At 42.8% G+C, this 21,748-nt stretch overlaps 1 protein-coding gene across 3 annotated transcripts in view; it reads right to left on the minus strand.

Moving 5' to 3' along the window:
- Nucleotides 1–21,748, minus strand: part of LOC126359055 (toll-like receptor 2) — a 209,681-nt gene that overhangs the window by 30,322 nt on the left and 157,611 nt on the right. For all 3 annotated transcript variants that reach the window (XM_050007601.1, XM_050007602.1, XM_050007600.1), the window contains one exon: nt 14,168–14,361. In XM_050007601.1, coding sequence (XP_049863558.1) covers nt 14,168–14,361 — 194 coding nt within the window. The remainder of the gene's footprint in view (nt 1–14,167; nt 14,362–21,748) is intronic.

Below are 21,748 nucleotides of genomic sequence, written 5' to 3' on the forward strand. Positions count from 1 at the left end.
GTAAGCGGAGGAATTCTGCTAATTTGGGATTAAAATATAGCATGGTGGACGAAGGATGAGGAAGTAGAAGTGAACTACGTATTTTTGGAGAAAAACGTTGTATCGTAGTGAATGAAGGACAGTGAGAAAACTAGAACAAAAAAAAATCGAAATGATTGAGCTGTGGAGTTATCGAAAGATATTGGAGTCTAGTTGAACCGAGAAGGTAAAAAGTGAGGACATTGTGCGCAGATTCGGAGAATGAAAGAATGTGTGGAAAAGACCGAGCAGAAGAAGGAGCAGGGTAGCAACAGACGTGTTGAGGCAGCAGAGAATCATTTCCGTTGTAGCAGAAAGAGCTGTGAAGTGTAAAAGTTGTTGGAGAAGACGGATATTGGAACATAACAAACAAATAACTGAGGACATTGGGTACAGCAAAAGATTGTGATAACCGAAGCTCACAATACTATAATACAAAAACTTGTTGGTTTAGATGCCACGTAACGGAACACGTATGACGAGATTTTAATTCATTGAGGTAGGCAAGGACACCAAAGGAGGAATGGGGAAATGGGGAAATCGATGTTGAACAAGATGTTGTCAGGTCATCTAATCCACCATATTGAATACCTATATTTCTAGTAGCCAAGTCTGATAGACGGTATAGGCCTAGCCTGTGGTGGACTACCGTGAACTGAATAAAAAGATCTTAATTAGGTCAGTACCTTTATTGGATACACATTCCAGTTTAGTGTGGTTCAAGAGAGAGACACGATTTCCACAAAGTTAGTTCTTAACGAAGCATATAACCAGATTCCGTTGGCCAATGAATTGAAGACTGTAGCGGCATTTTCTACTGACTGAAATATCTGTGTGTACCAACATGAACCATTTGGGCTAGCTCAGGTATGGTAGTTCTATTCCAATTAATGAGTCAATTTTTTGGAGCCATAAAGTTCAGATATATGTAAAACTACCTAGGCGATCTTTGAGGAACATGTACAGTATTTGAAGGAAGTTTGTACAAGGTTGAGGAAAGGCTAATTAACTATGAATCCTAAGAAATTGAAGCAGGCATACAGAAGCAAGCAATTCTCGGGTCACATTGTGTCAGCTGATGGCATGGCTATTTATACCCTGAGGGTGCAACCCATACTGGAATTTCCGACACCCTCCAATGTTGCTCGCTTCGTCGGCATGGCGAATATTTTTCGAAAATTTATTGACAGCTTCGCTCTAAAGGCTGCTCCGCTAAATAGTGTAAGGCGCAAATATTGTAAATTTAAGTAGAGGGAACCACAACAATCGGCATTCTTAAGTATTATGCAAGCATTGAGTACAGCTTTGGCTTTGGCAACACCAGATTTTAATAGCCAATTTATTCTTCAGACTGATGCATTTATGCACGGAGTGGGAGCGGATTTGCTCGAAGAAAGTGCTGAAGGGAGGCAACCCATAAGTTATGCATCGAGGCCGCTTAATGATTTGCAAGAAACATTTTCCGTTTATGAAGTTGAAGCGCTGGCTGTACTGTACGGATTCGAGAAGTTCGGATACTACCAAGAACACGTCCTCTTTAAACCGGATACGGACAACCAGGCTCTTAATTGGGTGCTGGTCAAACCCCGTAAGTAGACTTAAATTTTTCTTTGCTATAGTAAGTATAAGAGGAAGTGACAAACATTATTGTGGATACCAGAAGTAGAATGTTTTGAGTCACGAAACCCCTAAGAAGAGCCGCAGTTAGTTAATTTTACATTAAATGATACACCAGACTTATTTAAGTATGTTATGGAATTTCAGACACAAGATCAGAAATTGGATGATATCATAAACATGGTGAAGAAGGAAGAAATTCAGAAGCCATACATTATGAAAAAGGGAGTGTTATGCTATTATGCTCAAAGTGATTAAAAGCCTGTGGTGGTAGTCCCTGAGACTCTGGTTCCATAGATGATTAAATATTTCCATGAGTCACCAGAGGGGCACACGGGTGTACATAAAACTCGTAGAAAAATCTGGGAAAGTGTATCTGGGAAAATATGGATACCGATGTAGGAAACCGTACTGCAGCCTGCCAGATTTGCGCGGAGAGCAAACCGGCTCAGAATACGAATGGGGTGTGGAGGATAATTTTGCAGTGTTTGGCCCGGTCAACATCGGCAGTGGATAATGCGTTGTCATTTACGTTATATGATTTTAAATATTTTTGTTTGGTTATGGTGGTCAAGCCTATTACCACTACACCTTATTGTCCAAATCCTTCGTATGTGGAACTTCACAGTTTGCGTTAGTTGCTTACTACAGCAAGGGCCAGGACTGCGCGTAGTCTTGGTTCATGCTTTCATTTAATACCGCTAAGCATGGGAATACTCTCGCAGAATTAATGTTAGAATTCAAGGTGGTGACTACATTGTGCAGCTTATTGTCAGTAGATGATCCGTTGCCGGTAAGGCAGTTGGCTGGACAATGGAAGAACACCAAACGGAACATACAGAAAGCGCATGTGGTTGAAACTAAGAGGTATAATGATGTAAGGAAGAATTCCGCTAACAGCTTGTGAAACTGTTGTTTATCGGAACAACCGGTTTCGCTGGATAAAACCGCACCAACAGGTGCAAAAAAGCAAAGTACAGTGTTATCACATTTTGTCGAGGTTAAAATTGATAACAATTTTTTAATATACTCACAATGTTAATATATCATAGGCTTACCCATTGATTCCAGTCAAAATTTACTACTCAGTGAATATCATTAATACTATGGCGAGCGAAAGGTAAAGAAGACGTGTTCCATTCTTTAAAATTTGCCTGAATGTATAAAGAAAATAGAAAATATTTCATACTGAGCAGAAGCTAAAAGTTTTTAAAACGGGGCCAGATGGGTGATAAAAATTTTTTCGCTGTTAACATGATTAGTCGCGGCACATGCAAATTACTGCGTGGAGTGTATCAGGTGTCAAGTGTCTTATCGGTGTGACAGCAGGGTAACGCGGTGTCGGGGAAAGTGAAAGTGGCCCTCACGAAAGATAAAGGGAAACTAGCTGGCGTAATGAAAGCTATCAATGTGGGCAGCGTGACGTCCCATACTCATGACTAGGAGCACTGGGTTCCTACCTTTACAAGCGAGAATAATACACAATTTTATTCTCACTAATACCTAATCATACGAACAACCAAAAGTAGCCAGAATGCTATCACGCTTTAAGTCCAATCGGTTATTCAAAGTGAATTGTGCTTTTTGGGTACTTCTGCCTAAAAACTTTCTGAAGGTCCCCTCTTGCCGTACGTGCGCTGTTAATGCTGATCGTGGGTTATTTAAGTTAAGGCATTCTTGAAACCTTATTAGAAACGACCTAACGGTTCGCCCTAAATATTTCTTAAGGCAATCATTGCCTGTAATGCATTATACAACAGCTTCATTATGTACCATAGCTTTTTCTTTGTGTCTGAATTTTCTGCTTACATTCGAAAATGTAAAATACACTGGAATAATGTTTTGGTCTCATAAGACGAATGGTTTTTTCAGATACTGCACGCAGAGGTGATATTCTACAAAAAATTGTTTGTTCCTTTCTCTGCTCGGCTGGTCTAAGCTTTATAAATTCTGCCTCTGATCCACTATGGGAAGGAACATTATTCCAGCGTATTTTCACATTGTTCATGCTGTAACAAAATTCTGTATTATTCTCGCCTGTAAAAGTAGCGACCCAGCGCTCCTAGTCATGAGCGAGGCCCATGAGAAAGACAGGCCACTGCGCGTACGTCACGAAAGTAGGCCTGAAATCGCTCACTCGTTCGCTCAACTCAGCAGGCAAACTACGTTCCTACACTTGTTAACTCGCAGCTGGGAGTGTACATACCTACGAGAACTGCATCTCCTACTGGAATCTGCTGTTAAGAAGTCTTACAGATCAACAATATTACAACAACATTTCATTTAAGATCAATACTCGATATAAATGGTATAACATCTTGTTTATAGTATTTAGTCTCTTCCGCTTAACAGACCACATTTTATGTGATGCCTTATGCAACTGACAATCATTTTGGCATGATTTTAATCTTACGTTACCCAAGTACAGCCGAAACTAATTATAAGTACGCCCATGAACTTCCGATCTTTGTAGGACTAATAACAATAAGACCTCATAATTGCGGATTCCAGTAGAAGATACAATTTTCATTTGTACGTACACATCTAGCTACGAGTTTAAATGTGTAGAAACGTAGTTTAGCTGCTGAGTTGAGCGAGTGAGCTCAGGCCTACCTTCGTGACGTACTATTTGACATCAGCGAGGGAAGGGACGTGCGTTCTCATCTTTCCGAGGTAAAGAAACGAGCCCCTGATAAAGCCCAAAACTCTGGTACTGTGGTAATATCATGTGATCTCTCGGAAGCGTGGAACAGAGAATGTGGTGCAACAGAAGGGGGGTAATTTGTGCCGGCTTGCATGTCTTTACTCATCTACAGATTTATGGCGGACAATGGTCTGCCTGCCGTGCATCGCCGGGAGGGCGGCGCCATCGGCTGGGCCGGTTGTTACATGGGGAATCGCGAAGCGATGAAAAGCAAGTATAGATTGTATGTGAGGCAGAACGTAACGGAACAGGTGTTAACAAGTTCGTCTAGGGCAGTCTGTGTTCTGTAAACGACATGGAAGTTAGCAGTGATCACTGTGGTTAAGTCTGTGGGGATTTTGAGTCGTCTTCTCCAGAAGGGAACAAGATCTATGTAGCATGGACATGATGATATGTTGCTTTGATGGGACGTGGTATATTGGAGCAGCTTCCTGTTCTATAGTAGAGATCGACCAGGTCAAGGGACTCTGCTGTGGTTGGCCGTCTGAGTTATTCCGTACTGAAGGTAACTTGCTGCTTTGAAGTGACTGCTTGTTGTCACTGAGTTTTGTCGCATACTTATGGGCCGTGGCCACATAAGTATGGGGCCTTGTGGACCAATAAGTATTAGAGAACTCTCATAACGGAGCAGATGGCATTGGTGTCTTTTGTCCATCGGGTTAGTGCGTATACTTTGATGCGAGTAGAACGTCCACAGCTCGGTGATGTGGGGACTGCGTTATAGTGCAATTTTGGTATTAAATCACATTTACCTAACTACGGTTCTAACTGTGTCATTGGACCTCAGTTTTTTTTTCTTTTTCTAGCCAGCATGAGGGGTATCATATAGCATCTCTGTCTCAGATGAACTTTAGATTTGGTACGTACCAGTTACCTGTGTATACAGGAAACAGGAAGGCCCAACCAAGTATTGCCGGCTAGATCAAAGGAAACTTACCACGCTGGTGACAAAAGATGCAACTACAAGAGCCACTTCGCTGATGTTCACAAGTTACGTAAATGTTTGTTTTGTATCTGTATGTCCTAAATTTATTAATGAGCGATTATATTGTAGTTTTGGAATTTAGTAATGCTGTTGTTGGGGGACTATTGCGTGGGGTTTGCTAGTCCCCCATCAGACGCGTCTCCAGGTGGCGGATAGAGGAAAGTTGTTCAGATATGGAGGGTACTGGAGAAATAAAATACCTTGGGTTGACCAAAACTAGCGTGGGCAGTAGAGGCTCGCCAGCCGTGGTGAAGGCAACGCCCTTACGGGTAGAGCTCCCCAAAATCAAGACTCCTGATCCTCCAAGTTGGCGTTTTGTTCTGAGGGCTACCAACCTACTCCTGTAAAAATGCTGACCGGTCAGGATACTCAACGAATGCCTCGGAAACAGGATAGAATATACTGGAACAAAAGTTAGCAAAGATACAAGGATTTATCTTTTGGTTCTTGGGAAATCAGAAGTCTCTGCCCCCTTGTAAGTGCTCAAATACTAATAAATTAACTACAGAAATACAGGGCAAAACTGGTGGTAACTCTCCAAGAAGTAAGATGGCAAGGAACTGGCTCACTGAAAACAGGAGATGGATTATAATGTATGGAGATTGCGGTTAACGCCATGAGTTTGGAACTGGATTCTACATTCATAAATCAATAAATGGCTCGATAAAGGAATTCAAACAAGTGAATAATCGAATATCATACTTCACAGTTGATTCAGTGGTTAGATATTACATTTCTAAATGCACATGCACCCACAGAAAATAAGGGGGTAATGATATGAAAGAAGAATTCTTCAGTCAATTGGACCACACGTGTAACTCAATAAGTAGACATAATGTGAAAGTAGTCTTAGGAGATTTTAATGCCGAAGTAGGAAAAGAGGAAATTTACAAACCAACAATTGGCAATTTCAGCTTACACGAGAAAAATTCAGATAGTAGGGTTCGACTTATAAACTTTGCAATAACAAATAATCCCACCCTAAGCAGCACAAAATTCCAACACTAACACATTCACTTAGGAACATGGATATCACCATATGGGAAGTAGTGAATCAGATTGACCATGTGGCTATCTAAAAAAGATTCCAACACTATTAAAGATATAAGAACCTTTAGGGGCGACGATTGTGACACAGACCATAAGTTAATCATGTCAAAAATGAAGACAAAAAGAAAAATAAATGGAAACAGAGCGGTAATTACTAGATATTACCTAGGAAATCTAGCTGAAGAGTCTACAATAGAAAACTTTACCAAAGAAATGAAAAGCAACCTACCATAAACTACATTGTCCAACAGGGAACAACAAGATGTCGAAAGCAGATGGAGACGCCTGAACAACAGTTTTCAGGAAGCGTCTTCCAAAACTATAGGAAAAAGAAAATGACCTAACAAAATTTCGTCTAACAAAAAGTGCCAAGAAAAAGTTCTGGAGATAAGAAATGCGAGAATAGTGTGGATTACATAAAGGTGCAATATGACACTGATGGAAAGACAGTACAAAATCCGCCAGGCAACCCAACGAACCCTAAGACAAGAGAAAAGGGAACACTGGAACAAAATGAAGAAAGAAGCAGAGGATGATTTTATGCGACATAGAGCAAAGCAGATATATCAAAATATTAAATAAACTTTGCGTAAATCTACTAAGAGACACCTGTTTATAAAGGATCAGCATGGGAAATTAATGTCCAACAATAGTGACATACAAAATAGATGGAAGACATACGTTTCACAATTATTCAACTGCAATGATCCACAGTCTTACTTTAAATCTGAAGAACCTGATACAGTCGATGCACAAGTTACCACCCCATCAGTAAATGAAATACAACAAGCCATAAATAAATATAAGAATAACAGGGCTTGTGGTGAAGACCAAATACACGCTGAGTTATTAACGAATGGAGGACCACAACTGGAAGTAGAGCTACAATATTTTATAGAAACAATTTGGAAGACAGAAACCATACCTGCAGACTGGAAAATCGCAATTATAGCCCCATAGTTAAGAAGAATAATCCCCTTGTGCGAGAAAACTATACAGGAATTGCTTCACTGGATGTTACTTATAAAATCCTATCAATGTGCCTCTTAAACAGACTGATCCCAATTACTGAAGAATTAATTGGTGACTACCAGTGCTGTTCCCACAGAAATAGATTCAAATTAAATCATCTTCCCACTCTAAGACAGATAACTGTAAAGGCGTGGGAATTGCATAGAGATGTACCCATGTTATTTGTACATTTCAAAAAGGCATACGATAGAATACACCATCAGACACTTCTAAATGTAATCAGAGAATTTGAAAAATCAACGAAAACTATTCAGATTAATTAAAATATGTACAGGTGAAACTTTATGTCGTATGAAGACACCTGTAGGAGATACAGAAACTTTTAAGGGGTTCACTAGACTAAGACAAGGAGACGCCGTTTGACCTATTTTATTTCACCTCGTCTTCGAGAAGATCAACAGAGAACCCACAAGGGATCCAAATGCAGGAAATGAACATTATTAGACTTCCAGATGTTGCAGAATTAATAAGTAGTTTCCGAACAGAATTAATCAGAGTGATGCAAAATTATTACAAAATTGCTGAGAAAGCAGGATTACTTGTTAATGAAGAAGCGACAAAATATTTGGTCATAAGTAAGAAAAATCAAAGTGAAGCACCTTTGGCTGCAGATGGATCTACTTTCAAAGCAGTTGATCGCTTCAAGCACTTAGGGAGTCGGTTTAGTAACAATAATGGAACGCATATAGAAGTAGATGTCTGTCTAACAACAGCGACCAAGTGTCCAGGCATCTCGGGGTGAACCAAAGCGATGTTGTTCGGAAATGGAGGAGATACAGAGAGACAGGAACTGTCGATGACGTGCTTCGCTCAGGCCGCCCAAGGGCTACTACTGCGAAAGATGACCGCTACCTACTGCTCGGAGGACCCCTGGCAGCAACGCCACCATGTTGAATAATGCTTTTCGTACAGCCACAGGACGTCATGTTTCGACTCAAACTGTGCGCAATAGGTTGCATGATGCGCAACGTCGCTCCCGACGTCCATGGCGAGGTCCATCTTTGCAACCACGACACCATGCAGCGCCGTACAGATGGGTCCAACAACAAGCCGAATGGACTGCTCAGCATTGGCACAACGTTCTCCTCACTGATGAGTACCGTATATGCCTTCAACCAGCCAATCGTCAGAGACGTGTTTGGAGGCAACTCGGTCAGGCTGAAGGCCTAGATACACCGTCCAGCGAGTGCAGTAAGGAGGAGGTTCCCTGCTGTATTGAGGTGGCATTACGTGGGGCCGACGTTTCACTCCAACGGATCTAAGCCGAATCGCCGTTGAGGATGGGACAATCTGGACCAACAGTTCCCTGACGAATTTGTGAGTAGTATGCCACGACGAATACAGGCATGCATCAATGCAAGAGGACGTTCTACTGAGTATTACAGGTACTGGCGTGTACAACAATCTGGACTACAACCTTTGAAGGTCTCACTGTGTTGTGGTACAGCATGTGAGACGTGGATACTTACTGAAATTAAGGAAAACGTTGAAGGGACGTCCCACCAATATAACTTTGTTTTGACACAACATGTTTATTCAACAATATATAACCATTCATTCTTTTTGAAAATGAACAAATTTGCGAAATTCTTTTGACCTTTAGTCTTAAGATGAATATGCTATTGCAAAAGGAATCAAGAAAGCAAACAATATGACAATGATTACTAGGACGACGGACCTGGAACCCATCCGTAATCGGGTGAAACAGCGGTGTTTGCTACCGTGTTGGTCACAGTCTCTCGGACTTCGTTACCACCTCTTGTCGCGCGCTACGGCAAATCGCCAAACTTCGTGCCTCCCCCTCTCGGGCCAGCGAGCCCCATATATATCGGCATGCAAAGACCCGACCTTCTAAGGACACAACCCAAAGACCCCAACTCTTCCTCACAGATATTGGCAGTGGGGCAACAAGAGGGATAGTCGACACCGGCCTCGAGCTACTGGTGCCGTACAGAACAGTTTACTAACTCAATGGCGCCACGGCTCAACATTCAATGTGTAGTTTTCATGAGCAATAAAAAGAGTGGAAATGATGCCTGTTTTGACCTCTGTTCCAATTTTCTGTACAGATTCCGGAACTACCGGAACCGAGGTGATGTAAAACATTATATATATAGGATAATGACATCACTCGACTAGAGAGGCTAGCATGTTCTCCAGACATGAAGCCTATCGAACATGCCTGGGATCGACTGAAAAGGGCGGTTTATGGACTACGTGACCAACTAATCACGCCAACGGGTCTAAGCCGAATCGCCGTTGAGGATATATATATATATATATATATATATATATATATATATATATATATATATATATATACTCAACACTATTCAATGCTCATTGAATAATGTTGAAGAGAGACAGACTGTCTGTGTCTCAAGTAACCGTGTAGTGGATTTCAGTTGCTATTAGGAAAAGATATATGTATAGTATTTTTCCCTTGTTAATTAGTTTATTAGTAAGGACACGTGCGGTAGATTCAGTAGACTGCAGAACAAATGGAAATGTCTGGACTTGTGTGTGAGGTATGTACCCTAGTGCATTTAATAGTGATTGGAACAAGAAGCCAGATGGCTGTGATGTCTTTGTAGTGGGAAGCCCATCCGTAATTGGGCGGAATCCTAGTGATGGGAGTTTCGACATTAAAACGTTGGTATCAGGTGTGACTCACGTATATAAATCTGTTAAGGGATTCGTATTTACAATGCAAACTATTATCGACGGTTTTATGATAAAGGCATCGAAATGTAGAAACATTGAATCAGTCCTAATAGGAGAGAAAAAGCCATAGACAGTAGCTCTACAGAATCCATCTTTCATATTTATCATTGACTGATGACTGTTCGATAATTAATTGTTATCTTTGGTAAGTGTTACGTCTACTGATAACGTGTAAACTTCTGCAACGTCCACTCTCCACTGTGCTCGTGCTGTCCTATCCTCGAGAAGTTCTAATGACGCCCACTACAACTTGAAATGAAAAGTCAAGAAGAAGAAAGAATCATATACTGGGACTATGCAACCTCGAAGATGCAGCTATTTTGTTGTCTGGTTTTATATTGCCTGACTGGTATCGCCTAGCCCAGTGTTAAAGCTAAAGCACAAGAAAGCAGGTTTGGAAGCGGTGTGTAGTAACATGGTAAATACAGTACACATGCGGCACACTAGCCGCTAGAGTCACAGCGGTTGGGCAAAAATATGGGGACACCGGGAGAAATGTATGCTTCAGTAGAAATTCAGGTTGAGCTGTTGTTTTTGACCAAGAACTGCATCTGTGCAGGATTCCCAATACGTTGGAAGTGTCAGTCGTGGTCAGAACGGTGTTCTGTGTAGTTGTGAGGGCGTAATGTCGGAGCTAACTGAATTCTATCGTGGTCAAATTGTTGGTGCGAATATGGTGGGTGCCTCCGTAATCAAAAAATCTGAAATGTTTGGTGTTTCGAAAGGCACCGTGTCGAAGATTTGTACTACATGCAGAGAAACTGGAACACAACACTCGCTGAGTCACAACGCGACGAAAGAGTGTATTCGGTGACAGACGGTCACTGAAAAGGACTGTGACGAAAAGTAGTAGGACGACAGCTTCAAAAGTGGCTGCCAGCCCTGCAAGCACCAAAACAACACAAAGGGAGTTCCAGAAGCAGCAAATTGTATTGCGACCAGAACCTCCAAAAACACAGTGATCTGTCAAAAGATTATTCTCTGTTGCCCAGTATTAACTCTAAATAATCGAGGAGGCTCTACTCCCTTTTGATTCCGTTGTAAAGGTTAATCAGGGGAAACAACAGAACAACAGTGTTACCAACGTCTTTATTACGCCACGCAGGCTACATCAAATCGCTATTGGTAGCTTGGGCAAGTGACGGGACGCGACATACAAAATATAGCAAACAGGAACACCAAGAGATTGACGGGGTACATAATAGAAAGGGCATTTCGAACTTATATGTGAGAAAGCCTATGATGTGTAGTGCAAATACGTCCTGTTCCCGTGGTGAGTAATATACCGAAAACAGTTGTAGAAAGTTAGCTCTTACATGTGAATCATTTCTGGACATGTCTTTTCTTCGTTTGTGTGTGAGGAATGTATTCTGAAAATTTTGTGACTTTTTGTTATACATAGCATAAAAATTAAAGGATGAGGTCCATTACTCAATAAGACATTGCTCACACACGAAAGCTTCGATAAAATTGCGGGGAAAGGAGTTGGAATAATTTTATCAACAGTAAAAATACATGCCTATAAATATATTACTTATTTTTGAGAATGCCAGTTATTGTTTTACACATATTTATTTTATATTACTCAGAAATCTTTCATTATTCGACTTTCTTTTGTCAACGCGATAGACCCAACTGTTCAGGAAAAATGTAGCTTACAATTTGTTCCCTTGTATCGATGTATCCTAAGCTTATTTAACAAACAGAGACGTGATATCATTAAGTTGTTAATTGTTATTTTTTAGGTGACCGATTTCGATCTTCTGAGGGCTCTCACCATATCTGTATTCCTTGATGACTGTAGGAATCGCTGATGTGGAGCACGTCCGTCCGTGCTGGCGTGCACACTGCCGTTCTCATGACTTTTGTTTTTTTTTTTTTTTTAACTGAGGTATAACATTAATCGATCACTGTTTTTCTTAGAGCTATGTTCCTAATAATTTCGTTTTTGTTACCATCGATTTACAGGAAGCTCTCTTCACGGTATATATCAACGTAATCAATCATGCTACTTTGTTAAATTAAATAATTTATTCTTCGTTTCAGTTTTCTGGGAAAATAAAATTTTTGCCTGTAGCTACCATTCCATGGATTAATTATTTCGTCTGTTTTAAATGAGCAGCTTTACTCACTATGTACCGTAAATGGGGTCATTCATTTGGAGTAAGTCTTTCAGTGATGAGAGGAATAATCGGAATGATACTGACGTGGTGCTCCTGTCCCCGTAGTGAAGTCGAAGACTAGATGAACTGCTCTTCACTGTGCATAAAATAACTGTGTACGAAACTTATATTAATGTTACCGTTAATTTTAGTTACAGTGCCGCTAAAGCGCCGCGTTACTTTTTGGTTTAAGACCGGGTTTCCCGTTGCAGTGAAGAAGTACAGTTGTAATTGTTCGTACACAGGAGGGAAAGAATAATATTTTTCTACTTCTAATAAAAGACGCAAAACATGAGTTGCAACTCAGTTTTAAATGTTGTAGTGAATAATTTACGTTGAATTTCGAAGATGCGTGAATATTACTTCTAATTCAACACACTGAATTCCTACCGATGAACATTGGCATTTAGCAAAGAAACAAGTGTTCCACTGACGGACGGTACGACCTTCACTCAGAATCTGATGAGCAGGAACTGTATGCTCTCACCACATTTCCATTTTCTGGCTGAGTTACAACAGAATTACTTTTTTTCTCTCGCAGACTCGCAGTTGCACAGCTGTAGCTGCCTCGTCTTTGCCACAAAGCACATCCAGATATGCAGACGTAATGTTACATAAGGGAGACTCGGTATGGTGCACCACAGTGTGGATCTCGAAAGCCGGCCGCGGTGGTCTCGCTGTTCTAGGCGCGCCGTCCGGAACCGCGCGACTGCTACGGTCGTAGGTTCGAATCCTGCCTCGGGCATGGATCTGTGTGATGTCCTTAGGTTAGTTATGTTTAAGTAGTTATGAGTTCTTGGGGACTGATGACCACAGTTGTTAAGTCCCATAGTGCTCAGAGCCATTTGAGCCATTTTGGATATCGAAAGGGCGTGAGATAAGAAAGTCGCTTATTGCTTTCCGTACTTTAGTTACCATGTCACAGGCACCCATTTACACATTTGCTGTCAGCAAATACAACAGGATGGAAACGATGCTACGCATATCCATGTACTGAATTTGCTGTGGTAGACATTGGCAGATTTCTGTCTGTCTCAAAGTTTAAACTATCGAACTGTAGTCTGTTGAATACAAAAAAAAATGGTTCAAATGGCTCTGAGCACTATGGGACATAACATCTGTGGTCATCAATCCCCTATAACTTAGAACTACTTAAACCTAACTAACATAAGGACATCACAAACATCCATGCCCGAGGCAGGATTCGAAACTGCGACCGTAGCAGTCGCGCGGTCCCGGACTGAGTGCCTAGAACCGCTAGACCACCGTGGACGGCTTGAATGCAAAAATGTAACATGCTCTTCAGTCGGGAGACCAAGAAATGACTTAAGCCGAAAGTAAAATTTTATCTGAAATACAAACTGTTATCAAAGGATTTGTAGTGAAACCATCGAAACATATAGTCATATATAATATTTTCCTCTATCCCCTGTAGCGCATCTATCAGCAGTCAGTGCTTAGCAGAGCACTTTCAATAAGTATGGTCGATTTTTGGTTTAGTTAGTGTTTCTTACACCTTATCAGTTAAGTAGAGTGCTGTGATTGTGATGCTACCATATTTTTATCTACCCTCTGTAGCGCATCTGTCTGTAACCTGCGCTTTGTAGAACCCTCTTGGATAAGTAATCTTGATTTTGTTTTGGCGTAGATTTGCAATGGGACACAGATAGTGTACACACTGGAGCTGCCGGAAAGTACTCTCCGTCTCCGTCTCCATCTGCACCGAAAGCATCACGCTCTCGATTTCTAACTTGCACAACCCTCTAGTAGTAGCTGTCTTGTAGCTTGGTGCCCGAAAGGAAACACTACTCGTGGCAGCGTACTACACAAGCCGCACGCTCAGTGAGGTCCCAAGACTGGGAGGTGCTGACTCACTTGGACATCTGGCGGAGCAGCCAGCAGCGCAGCCGCAGGGCGACGCGGCTGTCCGGGGAGCAGGGGTCGCAGTCCAGCAGCAGGTGCTCCCCCAGGTCCACCAGCAGGGGCGGGCTGGGGTACGAGCCGCCGGACCACTCCAGGCCCAGCGCCGCCCCACGGTTCCCCGCCAGGGCGATCTCGTGGCCTCGAACCTGTTGCAAACCCAGGAATTACTACTCTCTGCTGCATTGCCAAAGCTAATGGCAGTATAACTAAAAATGGCACGAAACCCGGCGATCCCAAAGAAACATGTCACTACTTCAAGAAACATCAGATCTGCTATTATACAATAATAAAAATATTAATAACAATTGAGAACGACTCAAGTACATCCATATCGAAAATTCACAAAGTGAATACAGCTATCGAACCAGTGATAAAATGTAAATTTGCACCAGAAGAAGCAATTATGTTCAATAAAATACGTACGGATATGCATACAGAACGATGCGAAGTGAAACGACCACATATAACTTAGTGAAGGCAGGTAGATGCCAGACAGATACATTGTAAGGAAATTTAGTTTTTCAGTGAAGAAGCTTGTAAAGCACCCGTTGGACGAACACATGGATATTTCTTGTCAGTCTGGGGTCTGTATCAAATAGAAGAAATGGAGAAAATCCAAACAAGAGCAGCACATTTCAGTTAATATATATTTGTGGTGAAGTTCTATGGGACCAAACCGCTGAGATGATCGGTCCCTAGGCTTGCACACAAATTAAACTAACTTACGCTAAAGACAAACACACATGCCAGTGCCCGAGTGAGGACTCGAACCTCCGACGGGGGAGCCGCGCGACCCGTGAGAAGGCGTCTCAGACCGGGCGGCTACCTGGTGCGGCACAGTATGTGTTCATGCAGTAAGTTCGAAAGTGTTAGATGCTGCAAGAAGAACATTCTGCAGTCTGCTTTCAATGTTCCAAGATCATACATCCTATAAGAGTCAGTCAAGATGTTGTCTCCTCCGACGTATATCTCCCAAGAAGAACATGAAGATAATATTAGAGCAATTGGAGCCCACTCGCAGGCTTAAAGGCAATCATTTTTCCCACAAACATTAAGTGACTGGAACAGGAAAATAAAAATGGGGAAGTGACAGTACACAAAGCACACTCTGTTGCTTGCAGAATATAAATGTAGATGCAGATGTAGGTGTAGGTGTAGAAGTATCCATACGCTTTTGAAATATTGCACTTGGATCAGCTCGAAGGAGAGCGCTGTCGTAACAATGTAAATTTCTATCTGTTAGAGCAACTGGAGATATACCTCCACAAAATCAAAAAATCTGAATCTATATCAAATGAAGAAACAGATTTCGCAAGCCACAGTTATTTCAGTAATTTTAAGGACGTATTCTGAAGTTATTTCTTACATATGTCAATTGTCTAATAATTATATCTTTACACTACGAATGAATTCATATTTGACCACACCATGTACAAAAACATCGGTGAAGTGTTTACAGACATGTGTATGCAAATGTGCCTTTTGAATGAAGTGACATGTACGAAAACGTTGCATAAAAGGATGTATGATGGTGCTAAAACGTTAAAAACACTTTTCTTGGATTTTGTGTTAATCTTTTCCAATATGTCGCACATATTGTCAGCGAGATTTCGCCTAATTTCATGCAACCCCACATAACGTGCCTGTCTTGCATTTTCTTCTTGATGACAATTCACAGCCTGCAGTGTTTTCTATGGAAATGTTTGATCACCCACCGTGCAGACTGGACTTAGCTTTCTCTGAGGTTCATTTCTGTGCACTTGGAAACTACGTTGTTACAAGAAACAAACTGCAGACCAGGGTAAAGAAGTGACATAAAGCACAGGCGGCTGTCTTCTACAACGAGGATGTTGGGAAGTTGGTACAACTCTATGACAGTGTCTAAGCCGGAGCGGCGACTGTGTAGAGAAGCAGGTGGACAACTGGCTACAGTAAAGTAATGACGGCCAGTGGACGAAAACTGCTTCGCAATTTTTCTCAAAGGAATGTATAGTACCCTTTTTTTCATAATGGTCATTGTGATATCTCGAAATTAAGTAATCCACTGCACAAAATTCACATAGTTCACATAGGAGTAAATGAGTCGTTATGATTTTATATTTTGTGCTTTGTGTAAATTAGGTCGTTCATTGCTGCGTGCAAAATGTAACTAAGATGAAAATTTTTTTAAACTGGAGGCATCTATATCCATCTCCAATCTAGAAAAAATTATTTGTACGTAGCACACACACTTCCACTACCATGCACAAACAGCGTCGTCAGACATCCACATATCTCATAAAAAGAATAAGATTTCTAAACGGATTTTCGGGAAATGAATGCACCAAGAATGGAGAGTATTTTGTCGTATCGTTAATACACGAAATTCTGCATCTACTGCGATACAAAGCAACTACAAAATATTTTTAATGGGTTACTCTATTATTTTAAGGTTCATCGATAGCTGGTGAAAGGAGAGATATTATGGGATTTCAACAAGTGAAGAAATTATGTTTATATTTTTTATTACTTGTTACCACCAGTGGGCTTTTCTAGAAGTGACAGACCATTACATCAGCAGGTGCACTACATTCTACGCGTACTGCTCTACCTGTCTGGCCAGGAAGGGTCCGAACAGGATACAGTGGCCTATGTGCATAGACGAATTCTCGTCCAAAGCGCTGGGTAAACTCATTTGTTCGTGCAGAAGTGGAGGCGGCCATTGTTTGCCCGCTTTCTGCCAGCTGGCGTCGCACTGCGTTGACGGAATCGAGGAGCGCGCCCTGACATCTTCCACATGCAGTTTTACAGAAAATAAAAAATAAAATCATAAAATTGTAGCCTTATATGTCAGCTTCATGATGAAGTGCCCACCCTTACGTTAATGGTAATAGTTCTGATATTTGCATTTAAATGAGAAACTGCGGGGTATCCTTGCACTCTATGGCGTCTTGTTACGGTCCGCGCGGCTCCCCGCGTCGGAAGTTCGAGTCTTCCCTCTGGCATGGGTGTGTGTGTCGTCCTTAGCGTAAGTTAGCTTAAGTTAGATTAAATAGTGTGTAAGCTTAGGAACCGATGACCTCAGCAGTTGGGTCCCATAAAACGTTACCACAATTTTTCCAAAAAGGAAAGAAAAGAAAAGAAACTGCCCAAAGTACCTAAAGGTTTGCAATGAAAACTAGGGGCAACAACGATTTTGCGTTTGGTGCATATTAGGTCACATGATGTAACATGCAACAAACGCAGACTTAGGTAACATATTGATTTTTTCTTTAGATTTGGGTGCAGGTCACCAGTCTTGAAAAAACTGATTTTATGTACCATACTCATTTGCAATTCGTACACCAGTGATAAAGCCAGAATGAATTATCCATTCCTCATATCTCATAAACGGTTTCAGACATCGAAACGAGATTTTCTCATACAAAGGGAAGATTGTTTTGCAATACTGAAAACATACAAAATTTCAATTTCTTCCCCAGTATTCCACTATCAGCTGACTTCTTCTATGAAATAATGTAATCCTTAAGGACCATAGTTAGCTAGTGAATCGAGAAGTGCTGTGGGTTTTAGTAAAACGTAATTGAAGACCTCACGCTATTATTACGGTACCGAGGATGAGCTTTTTCATAAGTTACTCACCTCACTTGTTCTCAGTTCCTCACTTGATAAACTTGATGAACCACTGTTTCACAATTCTGACGCAATTGCGCCTGCACCATCTGTTAGTCAGGTGATATTGTGTAAACTCCACTGTTGTTCGGCAAAAGAAGAAAATTTCAACAAGGCAGCAATAGACTTATAGATCACAATCAACTGCCACTCGTGGCACTTCCCTGAAAGTGCTTAACAAGTCGGGAGAAAATAAATAGCTGCTTCTGTGCATTTTCAGTGGAATTGTTTTGTAGACACTAACCACAGCGGATATGACAACAGGTCTTTTGGGACGGTCACCATGCAGCTGTAGGCGCGATTCCACTTAATATTTACAAAAAATATTAACGATGGTTTAGAACGGCATTTCCTCTGCAGTGCTCGGAATTTCCCTTCCAGCGCGATGACGGCCCGCCCGTAGTCCCTCACCACTTCCGCTTTCCCCATGCTTGGCCATCCAACTGCGCATCTACCGGCTATGTTATTCTAGTACACTCCAACCAACCTTTCTGTATGTCTCTGCCGGCCGCTGTGGATGAGCAGTTCTAGGCGCTTCAGTCCGGACCCTCGCTGCTGCTACGGTCGCAGGTTCGAATCCTGTTTCTGGCATGGATGTGTGTGATGTGCTTAGGTTAGGTTTAAGTAGTTCTAAGTCTAGGGGACTGATGGCCTCAGATGTTAAGTCCCATAGTGCTCAGAGCCATTTGAATCATTTGTGTGCCTCTGCAGGCTTAAGTAATTGCGCTAAGGCGCAGGGGAGGTGGCTATGCGTACCATCTGCCAGCTTCCTTTGTTTCCCTACATCGTTGGACTCCCAGCGTCACCCACCTCCAGCGGAGAAAGCGGAAGTCACTGGCTCCCAGTAGGAAACAGCGCAGTGAGAGCCTACACCAGCTCCTTTCAGAAAATGTCCACGCGTCTTCTCGAAGCAGCCATTGCTAAACATGACGTTTGTGCCTGCATTTTTTCATTACCTTAATACCAGACTTTACCTCTAACCTCCATCAGGCCGTCGGGCGACCGCTGTCTGCGCATCGCCACTGTGCGTGCTTACTTGGATCGAGTAGACTCCACACTACTATTTTGCAGTGGTGGCGCCACTAGTGCGCTTCCGACTACAGACTTTTGCAAGCGTGTGTGAACGACCCCAGTGTAAAGCGTGTGCGTTTGGATCAACTGAAGATGTGCACAGACAAGTCACCCTTGTCATCAAATGTCAGTTAATAAAGCATGGAAGATACAAGGCTTCATTAGATATTACACTCCTGGAAATTGAAATAAGAACACCGTGAATTCATTGTCCCAGGAAGGGGAAACTTTATTGACACATTCCTGGGGTCAGATACATCACATGATCACACTGACAGAACCACAGGCACATAGACACAGGCAACAGAGCATGCACAATGTCGGCACTAGTACAGTGTATATCCACCTTTCGCAGCAATGCAGGCTGCTATTCTCCCATGGAGACGATCGTAGAGATGCTGGATGTAGTCCTGTGGAACGGCTTGCCATGCCATTTCCACCTGGCGCCTCAGTTGGACCAGCGTTCGTGCTGGACGTGCAGACCGCGTGAGACGACGCTTCATCCAGTCCCAAACATGCTCAATGGGGGACACATCCGGAGATCTTGCTGGCCAGGGTAGTTGACTTACACCTTCTAGAGCACGTTGGGTGGCACGGGATACATGCGGACGTGCATTGTCCCGTTGGAACAGCAAGTTCCCTTGCCGGTCTAGGAATGGTAGAACGATGGGTTCGATGACGGTTTGGATGTACCATGCACTATTCAGTGTCCCCTCGACGATCACCAGAGATGTACGGTCAGTGTAGGAGATCGCTCCCCACACCATGATGCCGGGTGTTGGCCCTGTGTGCCGCGGTCGTATGCAGTCCTGATTGTGGCGCTCACTTGCACGGCGCCAAACACGCATACGACCATCATTGGCACCAAGGCAATAGCGACTCTCATCGCTGAAGACGACACGTCTCCATTCGTCCCTCCATTCACGCCTGTCGCGACACCACTGGAGGCGGGCTGCACGATGTTGAGGCGTGAGCGGCAGACGGCCTAACGGTGTGCGGGACCGTAGCCCAGCTTCATGGAGACGGTTGCGAATGGTCCTCGCCGATACCCCAGGAGCAACAGTGTCCCTAATTTGCTGGGAAGTGGCGGTGCGGTCCCCTACGGCACTGCGTAGCATCCTACGGTCTTGGCGTGCATCCGTGCGTCGCTGCGGTCCGGTCCCAGGTCGACGGGCACGTGCACCTTCCGCCGACCACTGACGTCAACATCGATATACTGTGGAGACCTCACGCCCCACGTGTTGAGCAAATCGGCGGTACGTCCATCCGGCCTCCCGCATGCCCACTATACGCCCTCGCTCAAAGTCCGTCAACTGCACATACGGTTCACGTCCAAGCTGTCGCGGCACGCTACCAGTGTTAAAGACTGCGATGGAGCTCCGTATGCCACGGCAAACTGGCTGACACTGACGGCGGCGATGCACAAATGCTGCGCAGCTAGCGCCATTCGACGGCCAACACCGCGGTTCCTGGTGTGTCCGCTGTGCCCTGCGTGTGATCATTGCTTGTACAGCCCTCTCGCAGTGTCCGGAGCAAGTATGGTGGGTCTGACACACCGGTGTCAATGTGTTCTTTTTTCCATTTCCAGGAGTGTATATTAATCGCTACGAGAGAAAGAACTCGTACGATTAATCTGTAGCGTAATAAATAACGTCACAGTATTCAGAGGTGATAGGTCCGGATATTGCTACAAATTGACATTTTTTCCCATATTAGCGTTGTTAACACGTTCTGGGACTTTTTTATGAATGTAATAACAATACGTTCAACAATATCCAATCTTATTTAACATTTTCGTCTCAGTATAGAACAAAGAATGACATAAGTATTTAGCTGTCCAATTCCGAATATGTGATGATTTCCGAGTGTGTGGTTAGGCAGGAATTTGAGAGAACAGCTTAGATCGTTGCAAAGTGAAACGATGAGCAATAATATTCATATTCATCCTTGTCACAAATATTTCGCACGTTACACAACCACAAAAACATTCCCGTAAAGGGTTTCGCTACAACTCAGATTCTTCTGTCACAATCATATACATAAACATCACCTCAGCGCTACAGCGATAGACAAATCGATAGCCTCGTTTCTGGTCTCCTTCACAGCACCACTGTGTCTCGATTACGTCAGTTCCTGCAAAAAGTAGTGTGGAACGCACTTGATCCTGCTTACTCTGCCACGTGTCCGAAGGCTTCGCTCACAAGTCGCCCCGTGAACAGTGAGCTCCTACCTAAACCAAGGTCCCGTAACACGCCAGTGGCTCACCGTCCCCACCCTACTTAGACGTTCTCACATCGCCTCTTGCGTAGTCTGCTACTTGTACAGCGCTTAAAGAAACGAACAACGTGCGAGTTCTCTTGTTCAGTTCTGCGTAGCAGCTTTTCTCGAACCACAGCAGACGGACCTGTCCACCGTTTTAATTGTGAGATCATGAGACCTCATGCCACGTCAGTGTACCTAAGCTTCAATGGACAATGGGATTGAAGGATTTGTGACTAGTTTCCGTCTTCTGACGATTCAATAAACCACTTAGCGGCAGTGCTGGTCACTGAGGGATTGTCCTAGGTGCAGAATTTTATTTGGACCTCCGAATTACTGTGTTTAGAGCATGATGCGTGGGAAGTGGATGAAGATAGAGTGAATGACTGCCTAATATTTCCAGCACAAGTTATTGATGCATTTGGATACAAAAATCATCCGAAATTTTACTATTTTTGTTTGTTTCAGAGTACTTAGAAACATAAAATAGAGAGAATTGCAATAATATCTTTAAAATGTACAGTAGAATTTAAGAGCGAATGCTCTATGAAA

Source organism: Schistocerca gregaria, chromosome 1 (genome assembly GCF_023897955.1).
Source record: "Schistocerca gregaria isolate iqSchGreg1 chromosome 1, iqSchGreg1.2, whole genome shotgun sequence".
Lineage (NCBI taxonomy): Eukaryota > Metazoa > Arthropoda > Insecta > Orthoptera > Acrididae > Schistocerca > Schistocerca gregaria.